Source organism: Corapipo altera, unplaced genomic scaffold (genome assembly GCF_003945725.1).
Source record: "Corapipo altera isolate COAL_440 unplaced genomic scaffold, ASM394572v1 1, whole genome shotgun sequence".
In the NCBI taxonomy this organism is placed as follows: domain Eukaryota; kingdom Metazoa; phylum Chordata; class Aves; order Passeriformes; family Pipridae; genus Corapipo; species Corapipo altera.
In genome coordinates, this window is record NW_020884873.1 from 43,311,980 (window position 1) to 43,327,093 (window position 15,114).

At 41.3% G+C, this 15,114-nt stretch overlaps 1 protein-coding gene across 1 annotated transcript in view; it reads left to right on the top strand.

Moving 5' to 3' along the window:
* Window positions 1-15,114, top strand: part of CFTR (cystic fibrosis transmembrane conductance regulator) — a 75,806-nt gene that overhangs the window by 58,269 nt on the left and 2,423 nt on the right. The window contains exons 22-26 of the mRNA XM_027656860.1: window positions 706-948; window positions 4,466-4,621; window positions 11,995-12,084; window positions 14,437-14,609; window positions 14,950-15,055. Coding sequence (XP_027512661.1) covers window positions 706-948; window positions 4,466-4,621; window positions 11,995-12,084; window positions 14,437-14,609; window positions 14,950-15,055 — 768 coding nt within the window. The remainder of the gene's footprint in view (window positions 1-705; window positions 949-4,465; window positions 4,622-11,994; window positions 12,085-14,436; window positions 14,610-14,949; window positions 15,056-15,114) is intronic.

Genomic DNA, 15,114 nt, shown 5'->3' on the forward strand with positions numbered 1-15,114 from the left:
ATGATCATGGAACATCCTTTTAAGTTTTTTTAAACTATAGATAATTTCTCATAAATACTCAACTATTACTGTCTGATGATTTTTCTTCTTGATGCTACTGCTTTGCATCTTTAAAATTCCACACAGTCTGCTGATCTTTGGTTATCAGTCATTGTTCAAGGAACTTCAGGTTTTGGGCAACCCCATACAGCAGGAAGGAGGGGAGTTTAAGATGCCAGGGTTGCTTTTATGATTATACGTTCTTTACTCAGGTTATCAGGTTAATACAGGGGTCGTCACAAGTTTTCAAAATATGTTTTTAAAGGTGGAAAGAGCTATTGTATCAATTTAAAAAGGAGGCAAGAGGAATCACATATTGGACCAATGCCAGTAGTACAAGCACAATGTACTACTGAGATCAGCTCAGTTGGTTACAGCATGATGCTAATAGCACCAAGGTTGTGGGTTCAATCCCTCTATGGGCCATTCACTTAAGAGTTGAACTCAGTGATCCTTGTGGGTCCCTTCCAACTCAGAATATTCTGTGATTCTGTCAGTCTAGAGCTCTGTATGAGAAGTATCATACCTTTGAAAATGATATCATAGTATAGCATACACAGAAATGAGACTCACTGTTCTGGCTAGGATTTAGGAATAATTTTATTTCATTTGTTTTGTTAGTTTAGAATTAATTACAGTTAGAATACTGTTTGTTTTATCTTGCAGATGCGGTCTGTTGGACGAATATTTAAATTCATCGACATGCCAACAGAAGAGACAAAAAGCATTAAACCACAGAAAAATAATCAGTTTTCAGATGCCCTTGTAATTGAAAACAGGCATGTAAAGGAAGAGAAGAACTGGCCATCCGGGGGCCAAATGACTGTGAAAGACCTTACGGCCAAATATGGTGAAGGAGGATCTGCTGTGTTAGAAAACATTTCCTTCTCGATAAGTTCAGGGCAGAGGGTAAGACACTGTTTTGTTGTGTTTGTTCTGACTTCTATTAGCTTAACTATAGAATTGTCATTATAAATCTATTCAATGACTAACGAGGAGTTTGAGTCCAGTAAGGTTTTGTAAATGAAATTTTTGCAAAACAAAATATCATCTAAAGTACCTGAAGAACAGAAATGACTTATGTCTGTTCTTAAAAAGAGCTCATCTTATTGACTACAAACAAAAAAAGAAGGCAAGAAAAATCTGTCTCAGTTATTCTAGAAGTCTTGGCACTATTTACAGCTCAGTGAAGAACAGTGGGGATGTTTGTTGGTCATCAGGAGCAGAATATACTGATAAAATATGTATGTAGCAGTTCTTCAAGTTGTATTCCTGTGCCTGAAATTGTCCACCTTCTCCTGGGGAGAGGGAAGCTTGCTGGTGAGCGCAGGTGCTGGGGGCAGCCTGACCCAGATGGGGCAGGGCACGAAAGAATACTGGCTGCTGTGCCAAGTGTAATGCACTGGTGATTCCGGCAGCCGGAGGGTGGAGGTGCCATCCTGCCCATTCCATGAAGGCTCTATGCCACCCTGAATTATTATATTACAGACCATAAAGAGCTGTATTCTTTAGAGGATTGACAAGCCTCTAATTAATCTTCATGTGTGTTTGGGGTTGGATTCAAGAAAGAGCTCTAGTTTAAGGACAGCATTTAGGTAGAAGTTTAACACTTTGCTTCTAGTTCTTGCTAAAGTACCAACCTTGATGGGATGGGAAGAAAGGGTGATGTGATTTCCTAAGCTGGAACCATACAGATGAAGAGGAGATTTTAACTGTCCCATATAGATGAGAAAACAGGTCCAGTGACAACTCTGTGGCTTTGACACAGGGCAGATCTTCGGGCCTGATTTGGATGTCACCAGTCTCTGCCAGATTTGGTTGATCTCTCTTGGTTTAACTGAACTGAATGTTTCATCTACTAAGTTTGAGGACACCAAAATTTTGAACCCAGAACTCTGACTTCCTGTAGCACCATCCTGAAGCCAATCTGCCTTGAAAGAGAGACACCTGTGATTCCTGGAACTTGGAGATGCAGGTGCTGCTGCAGTCTGGTGGATTTCCTTCCTGGAAAATCCCATGAAGCAATGGAGTATGAAAGATAAAAGATACTTTTGTACTGTACAGAGAGAAGGCAGAGCAGTAAAAACAAAGATCATTTTTTCAAGGGCTATGTTTCAAACTGAGTGATGTACCCTGGGTTTAGATGTAAGCATGCTCCTTAAACTGGTGAGGATTTTTCTCTCGCCAGAGAAGGACAGGTAAACCAAACAGGAGAGGGGAGAGTTCTGCTATGTTGAGACGTAGAATAGAATAGAATAGAATAACATAGTCATCTAGTCCAGCTGCCTGACCACTTCAGGACTGACCAGAAGTTAAAGCATTGTCCAAGGGCATTGTCCAAATGCCTCTTAAAAACAGACAGACTATGGGCATTGACCACCTCTCTAGAAAGTCTGTTTCAGTGTTTGACCACTTTCTTAGTAAATAAATGCTTCCTTATGTCCAGTCTGATCCTCCCCTGATGCAACTTTGAACCATTCCCACCATTTCCTCTCACTGGATCCCAGGGAGAAGAGATCAGTTGCACCTTAGCCTCCTCTCCAAACTAGACAAGCCCAAAGTCCCTGGCCACCCCTCATAGGATATCCTTTCCAGCCCTTTCACCAACTTTGTTGCCCTCCTCTGAATACATTCAAAGACTTTCACATCCTTCTTAAACTGTGGAGCCCAGAACTTGACACACCACTCCAGATGAGGCTGCTCCAATGCTAAATAGAGCAAGATAATCACCCCTTTTGACCAGCTTGGTGGTGCTGTGTTTGATGAACCCCAGGAGGGGGTTTGTCCTCTTGGCTGCCAGCTCTTGATCCTGTTGTCAGCTCCAGGTCCTCTCTTCAGGGCTGTTCTTCAGACCCTCCTATCTCAATTTATACTTGTGCCTGGCATTGTTCCATCCCAGGTGCAGAATCTGACATTTGGATTTGTTAAATATCATTAATCATTGTCCAGTGCTCCAATTTATCTGGATCCCTTGGCAAGGCCTGTTGTCCTCAAGACAGTCAACAGCATTTCCCAGTTTGGTATCATCAGCAAACTTTGTAATGGTCCATTTGTCTCCTGCATACAGATAATTGATGAATATATGGAACAGAGCCAGCCGTAGGATTGAGCCCTGAGTAATACCACTGGTGACTGGACACCAGCCAGATGTAGCCCCATTCACTACAACCCTTCAGCCAGTTGTTCACCCAGTGCACTGTGAACCCACTCATCCTACAGCTGGAGAACTTGTCCAGACGGATGCTGTGAGAAACAGTATCAAAAGCCTTGCTAAAATCCAGAAAAAACTACATCCACCACCTTTCTTTCATCCACATGGTGGGTGACTGCATCATAGAAGGATATGTTATTAGTTACACAGCCCTTTCTCTTTGTGAACCCTGTTGACTGTACCTGATGGCATTATTCTTTAAATGCCTTTCAGTAGTACACTGTATAATCTTCCTCATGATTTTTTCAGGAACTGAGGTTAGACTTAACAGGACTGTAGTTCCCTCATGCTCTTTTTGTAGACTGGAATACAAATCTACACAATCAGTAGATAGGGTAGGTGCAACAAAGCACAGACTGCTCATCTGGTTTGGATGCCTGAGGCACTGTTACAAAAGGGATGCCAGGCACCAGGAAGAATCCCCTTCTTCACCTTTGGATGTATATGGTCACCCTACAAAAGCAGACCGCACTCAGACAGGACATCACTAGCCATGTAAACCCAGATGTTGGAAAAGGCAGCATTTCAGTGTTTGCTGGGGATTGCTGCAGATATTGCTTGCTCCTGTAATTGGTCAGTGCAACAGTACAAGGGGAAAAGAGCTTTCTTAAAGAAAACTCTATGTATGATGTTTCTCCTCATCCTAGAGATAAGGAAAGTCTCCATCAGCTGGGTCGGTTGAGGACTTGCACAACTCCTTGGGAGTGGCCAATGGCATGGTTTGTGCTGGAATCACTGCCTCAGGCCCAAGCTACCCCACTACAAATTCATGGTCTGATCAGAGTTATGCCCTCTATTTTCGGTTGTATGAAAATGGAGTAGCTTACTAGGGTGATTCAAGTGCACTCCCTAATTAGTTTTTGTCGGCTGCATGTGACTTTGCTGAAGAGTGCTTCATAGCAAATGAAGGGAAAAGGTACAAAGAGCTGGACTAATCAGTACAAGATAATAGATAAGTAAATTTCTGACTTTCAGCTAAGGGTAGGTTATCAGATTTTTCATCTTAGTTAATTTTAACATAGCTAAGAAGTCTGGCCCAGTGTTTGATTCAGCCCTTGCTATAGGCTTTTATCACTCCCAACTGAATGACATTTGCTATCCCATTGAGATCCATTTGGACTGTTCTTCACTGATGAGATCTCTAAGGTTTTTGCCTTAGTCTGTGATTAATATATGAACAGTATAAAATGTTGGCTCTTACAATTTGCATTGCAGGTAGGCCTTTTAGGAAGAACAGGCTCAGGAAAAAGCACCTTACTTTTTGCATTTTTAAGACTGCTGGATACAGAAGGGGATATCCAGATTGATGGAGTTTCCTGGAACACAGTAAGCGTGCAGCAATGGAGAAAGGCATTTGGAGTGATTCCTCAGGTAATGAGATTATTGTATATTTTTGTGCCTTTGTTTTCATTGGTTCTATATCCTTATGTGCATAGTTACCTTCAAGATGGAAGTTTGTTATTTGTATGTAGAGAAACAAACAGAACACAGATTTTGTGAAAAGGGGAGTGGCATGGATGAATGGGTGGATGGATGCAATGATTCACAGCAAACTTTGTCTTTTTAGGGTTTCTATGCCACTCACACAAGAACTTTTCTAGAAATTGGAAGGTACAGCACACTTAAGCAGTAGGGTTTCTAGCCTGCTTATCCCTGCTCCTTTAACACTGTTTGCATGTTGATTCAAAATAAGATAGTGCCCCTTGAAGAAAAAATACAATAAGTGTCCTCAGCTACTGTTTTCTGAAGCCCTACATCACATATTATGGTTAACATCTGCATACTGTACATTGCCTGTTTTCCCTGACAGACTGATAGCAAACAATTAAACCTAGGGCTTCTGAGTCCCTTGCCAACATCCCTGCCACTGGACCATTGTCTTGCATTAGTTACAGCTAATTATTAGATTAACTGATTGAAAAATTAATGTTATTGTCTGCATACAGTAACACTAAAAGGTGATTGCTCACTGTAAGGGTAGGAATGAAAACTGAAGGAATTAACTGCATAATTTTAATGCCATGTTTTGTATTTTTGTTGTTGAAAGCTGTCAGTCCTTACCAACAATGCTGATACATGAGTAACATGTATTGGCCTTGTCTTCTTTGAATGCTATACATCAGATAGTTCTTCAGCTATAAAATGTATACAGTCTTTTCTATACAGTGTTCTTTCCTTTGGGAATCTTGTGACTGAATTAATCTTGGCAGATTAATTCATGTAGTATTTGAGGGCAATCTTACCAATGAGTCACTTGTAGTATTGTGAGGCAGAGGGAGAGCAGTTGCAGATCAGCTGGTCACACTGTGAGGGGCCATGCAGTCTGCCCCACCTTTATCCACACTTGAGGGGTGGCTACTAACCCTAGAGACTGACAAATATGGTTTGATCCTTGGCTGCCCTGGCTGACCTTCTCTTTGACAGACCCACAAGGGGTGCGCCAAACAGGGTGACCAAGGATCTCCTTTTAACTGTTAGGTGTCAAACCCTAACTGTGCTATTCCCAGCATCCTGTCTCCACCATAAAGCTGTTGCATTTGGTTTCTGTGCATATGGTTTGTTTCCAGGTAGTGTCCTGTCTCAGAAAGGTGGTTACTGTCTTAAAAAACTGGCGAGTGTATGTGGAGTATAAAGCTGTTGTGCACTGACTACATGAGGAATTTTAAAATAGTTGGAGATACTCTGGGACACCCAGCCAGTTTAACTAAAAATATGCTGTTAGTTTTACAGCTTTGGATGCTGTTAAAAGATGCTGAAATGCTCATGCTGGAAAAACAATGGCCTTGATTTTACAAACACAAGGAGGATTCGGAATTAAATTTTTCTACTTCATGATCAGTTCTGAGTTGTGATAGCTTCCCTTTCAAAAATGTTGTTCCACAGTAGCCCTAGTGGCATTTATTTAAAACAGGAGTGCAAAAAAGGCACAATTTTCTCTTCTCTGTGCATTTCCACAATCATACTCTGAAATTTCCTCAAAGGCAGCAATTTTTTAGCCCTTTGACCTTGCCAGAACACACCCTTTCTTTACTGCCACATTACTCCTTCAACAAAACAAGCCCAACAGGGCAGTGGTGAGTCCACTGGTTGGATTAATTTCTTACCTGAGGTCTACCAGTCACATGCTGCCTGCTGAACTGAGGCTTGCTTGGCAAGCTGGCCTTTGATAGTTGACCTGTTGTCACCCTTTCTGTTCTCTCTTCAACATTTTCACATCTATCTATTCCTTTAAACTTTTATTTCTTTATTATAACTGGCTCAGTTCTGCAGCATGATTGTTGCTTGCGATTATGAAAAGAAGTCCCCCCTTCAGATCAAGGCAGCTATGCAGTGAACTGCATGTGTAGCTGCATCTATTTAGTTTGGAGGACAGGTGTATTACAGAGCTGTCCTCCAAAGCATGGCTGTATAGGATGAAAAATGCTTTTACGAGTACAAGCTATGTCTCCACTGCAAAATTTTCCTATATGGCCAAGTATAACTTTCTGTATTGGAAGGGGCTTCCTTGTCTCTCCCGTAGTCATCCTTTTGCTCTCAGCCCTTTCTCCCTTTGGCATGTGGTTGCCCAGCAGGGTTTTTGCTTTCTGTCTCCAACTGTCCTTGGGAATGCGTGGACTGAGAAGAAAACTCAATACTTGATAACAAGTAGTCATTGTCCCACTGAAAAATATGAGGAATAATTCTCATAGCTGAGTACTCACTATAGACTTGCTAATGGTATAGAAATTATCATTCTGCAACCATCAGCAAAATTCAAGAGACATTTTTTACATGAGCAGTGTAACTTGCCCTTCTGCTAGTGAGGCACATTGCTAGTTCATTGTTAAAATTACACATTTAGTTCAGTTCACAAGTCCCTGATATGTGGATCAGTGCCAAATAATCCCAGCCTTCCATTCTCTGGAAGGTCACGAGAGTTGCCAGCCTGTTTGCATTCTTCAGCTCACAGCTCTTGTCCCAAAGCCTTGCCAAAGAACTGCACATTATGCCTCAAAAGTTCCCACATTCAGAACAAAATGAAGTTTTCAGCAGCACTTTCCCAGCAGGAAAGAGAAATTGCATATGCCACCCTGCCTTTCCTGGCAGAACAGAGGGAGCCTTTTGTTCTTAGCCATTCACCTACAGCTTCAGAATGGAAAAAAAAAGTTGCCTTTCCTTTCCTGGGAGGCTCGCCTCCAGCAACACCTGGATATTCGCTGTCTCCAGGAGAGTCTTCGCTAACAAAAGGAGAATGGAGCTCTACCTGAGGCATGCTTCCTCCTGAAAACTTTCCAACACTCTCCTTCTCTTCCTTAACCCTAAGTTTCCCAATTTAGGAGAAAAGAAGTGCTTTTCCTCCGTGGGAACCTCACTGTTGCACAACTGCACAGCACACACAGTGTTCTAAGACACTGCTCTCTGCTCCATGCAGTGTGGTCAGGGATCACACTGAGCTGGAGCAAAGGCAAAACCCCTGTTTCTTTCAGTATCTTAAATCTGGCTGTCAGTGCCTTGTAGTGGTGTGAAGGGGTAAAATATGTTTCCTGAAGCACCCACAAGGAAGTTTCTTCCTGTACCTTCTCACATGGTTCTGAAGCACAGCCTACCCACAGCACTGCTCCTACAGCCTGTTTGTCATTCTCCTGCAGAACAATTCCACCAGCAACACCAGGCTGTAACTTTGCACCCATCTTCTTTCTGGACAGACCTTTCTGATGATGCTTCTGCAGGCGTTTGCCCACTACATTTCCAGGGAGAGGACTTCCAGCTGCATTTGATTTCATCACACTGAGGCTCTCTTGTACACAGGTCCTCATGCAGATTGCATCCTGAAGTATTTAACAGAGTCAGACTCAGAAAATGTCTTCAGAAATTTGGCTTTTAATGGAAACAGGAAACTTGCAGCCAATTTCCCATTAACATAAATGATCAGAAAGCTGACACCCATGCTGCTAGCTCCAAGAAAGGGGATGATTTCTGATGTTTTCTTGAGTGTTCTTCCACTGCATCCTAGAAGATCTTACACTGTTTTCTACATGTAAATACTCCATATAGAGTTAAAATTAAGCTTAGCATAGAGTACAAGATTACTATAGTTTGTGGGACTGACAGATGATAAAAAAAAAATAAAATCAGTTTTGCTCCTTTCTTTTACTGAAGTGAAATTTCACAACTTTTGTATTTGAAGTTTCAGTTTTTCAGCAGCTATCACGCTGTGTTCATTGATTCTGTCCCTGTCTGCCTGTCTCCAGCACTGTTTCTCATACCCTTCAGGGCTGCTCACTTTTGGAGGTTGACTGTTTTGCGGTGTGCCTGCCCACTCGTGTCCGGTGCAGCTGCTGAGCAGTGCTGCTCCCCAGGGTGGTCCCACAGAGGGTCCTGCAGAGGCTGGGTTCCTGCAGGGCATTGGGACGAGTCGGCGTCACCGTATTGGGGAGCGTCTGCTGCATCAGACCTATACACAGAGCAACTGGGGATAGTAGTTAATAACCCCATGGGTTCGTTTTGGGCAGTATATAGGTTGCTTTCTGCATCATGGGTTCAGTGTTGCCAGGAGCACAGCACTTACGTTTACCATTAAGCTCCATGGGAGCCAGATGTTTTGGCATCTCCAAGAGAGAACGTTACAGAACAGGTCCCAAAAAACTTTGAGGTTTTCCTTGCTCTCCTGTGCTCTTATTCCTACCTGTCGATATTTTAATGTCAATGTGAAGTCCCTAAAGGACACTTATTGAAAAAAAACCCTCTAACTCTGCACCTAACTAAAGCATTCACATAGTAACTTGATTTTGTTTCATGTTGGTATTGTTGCTATAATATAGAAAAAGCACAGAAGGCTGCATGGACGTCATGCTGTTGTTACTCGTAACTTCTCTGTGCCTGGAGCTGCTCTCTGGTTCCAGCTGATGTTGCATTTGTTCTCCAGCCCTGGGGCATGTGGGAAGAAGGGGCCATGGGTCTTTCTGAGGACTGCACACAGGTTGCAGCAGCAGCAGCTACTCACAGCTAGGATACTCTCACTCCTTAGCAGCCTTTTGTCAACTGATCCTTAACTCTTCTGTATGCAATTGCTGAGATACTTCAGGGTCTTGATTTTCCACATAACACTTAAATAGCTTAGGAAGCTTATTGCCAGCTCACAATGGCTGTAGCTGCTGATGGGGATTAATGCCCTTCAGAGGGACTGAGTTACAATATTTGGGGCGGTCAGAACATAAACATGACCATATTTATGTTCCAGAGTGTTTTGCTTATGGGCAGATGTCAGGTCTAAGAAACTATTTGTTGTATGATCACACCCATTATCATCCTGTGCAAATCTGAACAAGTGACTTAGAAGAACTGGCAGATTTGCTGCCAGTTTCCCCAGCCATCCATTGCCCCTTCCAATGCTCTCCTTATTTCTACTTCTTCCGTATTTATGAACAACGTAAGTCCTTGGGATTGACTTGGTATTTTTTTTCACTTTAGACTTCTAGTTTTTAAGAATATGTAAAGATGTATTTCTTCTTCCCTTTGTAAGTAGACTCTAAACTGCCTGTGTGACTCACATGGTATTTACTCAAGTGAACCCTATGTGGTTTCTAATGAGCTGGGAGGAAGGAGGTGTTGAAATGAAGAGAGAAGTACCAGAATTCAGGACAATGAAATATTTACCTTGTGGGGAAAAAAAAACCAAACAACCCTGCTGTTGGGAATAGCTTACTTTTAGTGCCCTGGTTCTCAAAAGCACAGTTATTAGAAATAGCAGCAGCTTCTGAAGAAAGTCATACCCTTTATTGCTCTGCCTGCTGTACTTCAGCAGGAATGTTATTCAGCCCTATCTTCAAAACTGGTTTGTTCAGTTAACTGTTCTTTACCACTGAGAAATGAAAATACCTGTTCCATTAGTTAAATGTATTGCACTCACAGTGTGAACAAACCCATGTCTGACACTGTTTCCACAGCATTGTTGTTTCCACCACACCCATTACTTGGAAGAACCTAATCCTGCTGCAAATATGTCACCCCACTCATGCCACCTAACCAGTGTAGGACATGGGAAAAGGAGTACACTGTACTTCATCAAAGCTTTCACTGTTATTAAGGAGAACAATTATAAAGGAAAGAGTCTACTCTTTCTGCCTTGTCTCTACAAAAAGTACTTCAGTGATATAATTTTTAGCTCTGTGTGCTGCTGCCTCTGCTGCAGCTCAGTCAGTGTATTGCTGGCCATGCAGTGAAGGTCTCATTGCACTTTAACCCATCCCACTGACTGCAGGGCACCACAGTGCAGCTCCTTTTCTCCTCTGGTCTCTTGAATCAGGTACTTCCTTCTCTCTTGCACCAAATAAGTTGACAATGGCATATATATCTTAATCAAGCAAATTAATTAATGTAATTTATTTTCCTCTGCAACATTAAAACTTTTAATTAATCATAATTAAACGATGAATATAAATGTGTGTTTAAATCACTTTGAAAGCAATGAAGGTCGCTTTCCATGTTAGGTCAAATGGAAATTGTGTTAGACAAATCAAACTCTGGGAAAACACTTGTTAATTGTATTCTCTCAGCTATTTTCTGCTGGTACAGCTACTCGTTCACTGCTTTTGGTAGCATTTGACTACCAAGACTCCAAGAATTTATGTGGCTGTGAATCACTTGCATTTCAACATGTTTTCTCTAAATAAATATTTTATTTAAAAAGACAGAAGAAAATAATTGTCTCAAATCTTTCCTCTTGGTATTTGTGGCGTACAAGGAAAGAGCAAGCAAATGGTCATATTTCTCAACAAGACACTTAAATTCTTTGAGAGCAAGTTCTCCTTGCTACATACAGCAGGTGTACCTTACAGCATAGAAAACAATGGCTTGTTAAGAAATGTTGTACAACCTCAGTGTCCCTCGAAGAATCTCATTTCCATCAGAATCTGACACACCCACCCCATGTAAAAAGAGATTAAACAAATATTTAATTTGTCTGAATCATTGCTTTTTGAGCCACAAAACATGTATCTAAGGGATGTTCGCTTAAATCTGCTTGTCCTGCTGGGGAAAGCAGAAGAGAGTAGTAACCTCCTGTGCAAGAAGGGTGCATTCTCAGTGCCAGAAAATGCGCGTCCTCCTCATGCTGTGCAGCAGAAGGCGGGCGTGAGACAGAGCAGGGAGAGCAGGTTGTTGCTGCTGCAGCCATGAACCTGGTCATGCTCTGTCACATCTCAGTGACGTGGTAGTGTGAGGGAAAGAAAACCTCTTCTGAGATAGGACCCTGACATGGTAAATGTCAGGGAATGATGCTGAAATACTTATTTGGCTATATTTGATTAGAAAAAGGGAAATTCATTGATGAAAAACAATTTAGGACAGTGTCCTCAAATTTTGACAAATATCCAACAGTTTTTTTCTCTCCAAACAAAATTGCGGTTTAACAAGGGGTTTTTTATGTTTGAATGTGTTTGACATACTGAAGCATCAAAACTAGTTTTTAAAAGGCTTATTTCAAAGTGAAAATACAGGAAATCTTTTATTCTGAAAACTGCTGAAATTTGGGGTTTGCTTGTTTTCAGACAAGTTTGGCTAAGACTTTTTTAAGACCTTATTATATAAGGATTTTCAAAATCACTCTTTTTGGAACAATGTTTTAAAAAAATTAAAAACCTGCAGTAAGCTCTATTTGGTAATTGCAGAAGGTTATTCTTTTCTCTATACGCTTTACAATTTCCAGTGCTTTATACAATGTTTCAAGTTAACTATGTACATATATCTATATTTTTTTCTTGTAGAAAGTGTTCATATTTTCTGGAACTTTCCGGATGAATTTGGATCCTTATGGACAGTGGAATGATGAAGAAATATGGAAAGTTGCCGAGGAGGTAAAACTGTTCAGTGTTATTTGTCTCCCTCTGGTGATGTGGCTACAGAAGGGTGCAGTGTAGGTCAAATGATTGTCATATTTTACATTTATGTAAAGTCTTAGGAAAAAAGTGCGGAGGAAAGATAATGATGTGCTTTAAAAAATATTTCTTATTAGTTGTAAATACAGTTATTGCAATTCTCACGCCAGTGTGAAGCCAGCTGAGAGTAGCACTCTCTGACAAGGCATTTAGGCTTACATACTGCTTGTATCATGGGAGCTTTCTCTGTCATGGAAAATAAGAATTATGAAATATTAGATTTCAGAAACCTAAATGTTTTCCTCTAATTTTATGTTGACATTTTAGCAATATTTTTGTTTTCAAAGTCCCCAAGTTTAAGGGCCATATTCTGTTTCTGCATTGCACTGATCCCCATGCATTGCAGTTGTCAAGTGCCACCTGTTGGCTCTGGTGGTACTTTATAGATTGCAGAGGTGTCCATAATGCCTAGGGGAAAGGCAGGTGAGCATTACAGGAGGGAAAGACTGCAGACTGGGAAGCAGATGCCTTTTTCCAGCATACAGATGACCTAATTAATACAGACTTAACCATGAATTGGTGCTGTTTTCATTGTTCATTGCAAGTCTAAGTATCAGAAAATGCTTACAAGTGTGAGACTTAATCTGAAAGCTTCCTCCTTTCCCATCCAGGAGGTTAAAACTCTGTCTCTACTTGCTCTCTTGGGTTTATCTAATTTCTTCCCTACATTTGGAAAAAGGGAAAGTAGACACTTTCTGTGAGTAATATACTGTCAAACAAAAACATCATGACATTTTTGTTTAGGTGGTGTGACAGCAGCTTTTCATACAGTCTTAGCAAAGGTAACAGGGTGCTCAGTGCTGCTTCTCTGCTTCTCTGAGGCTGGGGAAAAAATGAATCAACATCTTCTCTCTTGAAGAAGACAAGCTCTCCTGCTTTTGAGGATTGTTTCCAGTGTGCGTGTGAATTGAGCTTAGAATTTTAAAGAACTAAAGCTCATTTACAATGGCATGAAAGAAAAAATAAATTAAGTGTTTATCATTAAGGAGTTTGGCAAATCCATATTTAACACTGAGGTTTTCATTGCACAGGCAAGAGTGCAAAGCAAATAGAAAAGAAAAAGAGCTGTAATGCTTTTTACTAGGAGTGATTGAATTGTTTACCAAGATCATGCTCTTGAAGTCAGTCTCATTAGTGGCAGTGAGTCAGTGTAACTTGGGAGCACGGCACAGAAATTAACTGTCAGCTTATTCCTGACTCACGTTGTCTGCTGAGGATTTTAAGGATCCTGCTGAGATCAGCATCAGCTTTTTATGCTCCTCAAACCAACTGCAGAGAGCAAGGCCACTTGAATTGTGTCAACCTGCGAGGCTAAGTTTTACTCTTGCAATCAGCTGTCTGGACCCTATGGGTACATGGAGAGACCTTGTGCAGTTTTAAGAAGAAAGCACCTTTTCCAGCCATTAGATGTAAAATTTCATTAAAGGACATGATGTGTTCAAAAGAGAAGTAAGGAAAAAAGCACTGGCCTTAATTTGCTTAGAAATTTAAGCATGACCTCTTCAGAAACTCAACATGTACCCACAAACCACAGTTTAATGTGGTATCCATGTAAAATGGAAACACAAAGTAGGAATTCCAATTTTTTGTTTTCCATGGAATGCAAACTAATTGCAGATCAGTAATATTTAAAAAATCCAAGAGAGGGCTCTTAATAAATTACTGGGATTGCATTGCATTTTTATAATGTTTTTTGGAGCCGTGAAACTCACATATGTTTCTTAGTTCTCATATTTTACTAAAATGCCTCTGTAAATGCTGCTGCTAAGGTCAAGGAATGCAGTTTGTGTTCCACATCTGTGGAAGATGGAAATCTTTGTTTTGGGGTGTTTATCTCCCAGTGAGACCAAACAGGAACACTGGAAGAAACAGTCAGAAAACATCTTCTGGGCTGGATTCTGGCTTCCAGTCCAAAGGCAGCAGCTTCACTTGGCATGGGCATCCCTCTAAATGCTTTGTCACTAGTGCCAGAGGGAAGCCCTGATGCCATTAGTATAAATAAAATGCACAAGGCCTTTGGGGTAGCAAAAGGAGCTTTTGGAAACACTCTCAGAGCTGTAGAGACAGTGGCCTTGGTGAGTGGGGTTATTTTCTCTGTTGCTGTAATGTAGCATATGAATTTTGGTCATTTCTTTTTAACCTCCTAGTGACTAAAGAGGCCTGTTTTCCTTTCAAAAATCACTTTCCTTAGCATTTCCAACAACGTACATTGCCACAGTCAGCAGTAACTATATCTCACCAGTTCTTCCTGTCTTTTTTTCTTTCTGGCAGGTTGGGCTGAAGTCTGTAATTGAGCAGTTTCCAGGCAAGCTTGATTTTGTTCTTGTTGATGGAGGCTGTGTCCTGAGTCATGGCCACAAACAGCTGATGTGCCTTGCCCGGTCAGTTCTCAGCAAAGCTAAAATCTTGCTGCTCGATGAACCAAGTGCTCACCTGGACCCTGTGTACGTTTTGTTCATTTGTTCTGTCTTCTAATCCGAAATAAGAAAATCAGTGAGGCAGCATCATCTAAAGAGGCCTTTTGTAACTTGTTTCGTCTGTTACTAAACCTGATTTCAGTAATATATGTTAGTAATTCTGCATGGGGGATCAGAGAAGCTTGGTTACAACCTTAACTTTATGGCTAATAGGTACTTTGAGAGCAGAGATGCAGCATGCTGAGGCACTGCAGAGCACTGGTGTCTGTGCATGTGAGCTTTGCAACACGCAGCCAGACTTTTACATAGGGTCAATACAGTTGTGGGCATGCACATTGCAGTCTGAATGCCAATGTTTGCCTTTCAGAACTTCCCAAGTGATCAGGAAGACCCTGAAGCACGCGTTTGCCAACTGCACGGTGATACTCTCCGAACACAGGCTGGAGGCGATGCTGGAGTGCCAGCGATTTTTGGTGAGCATTTCTCATAGGCTCATTTGCTGTTGTTTCATTACATTTGATGAACATGCAAA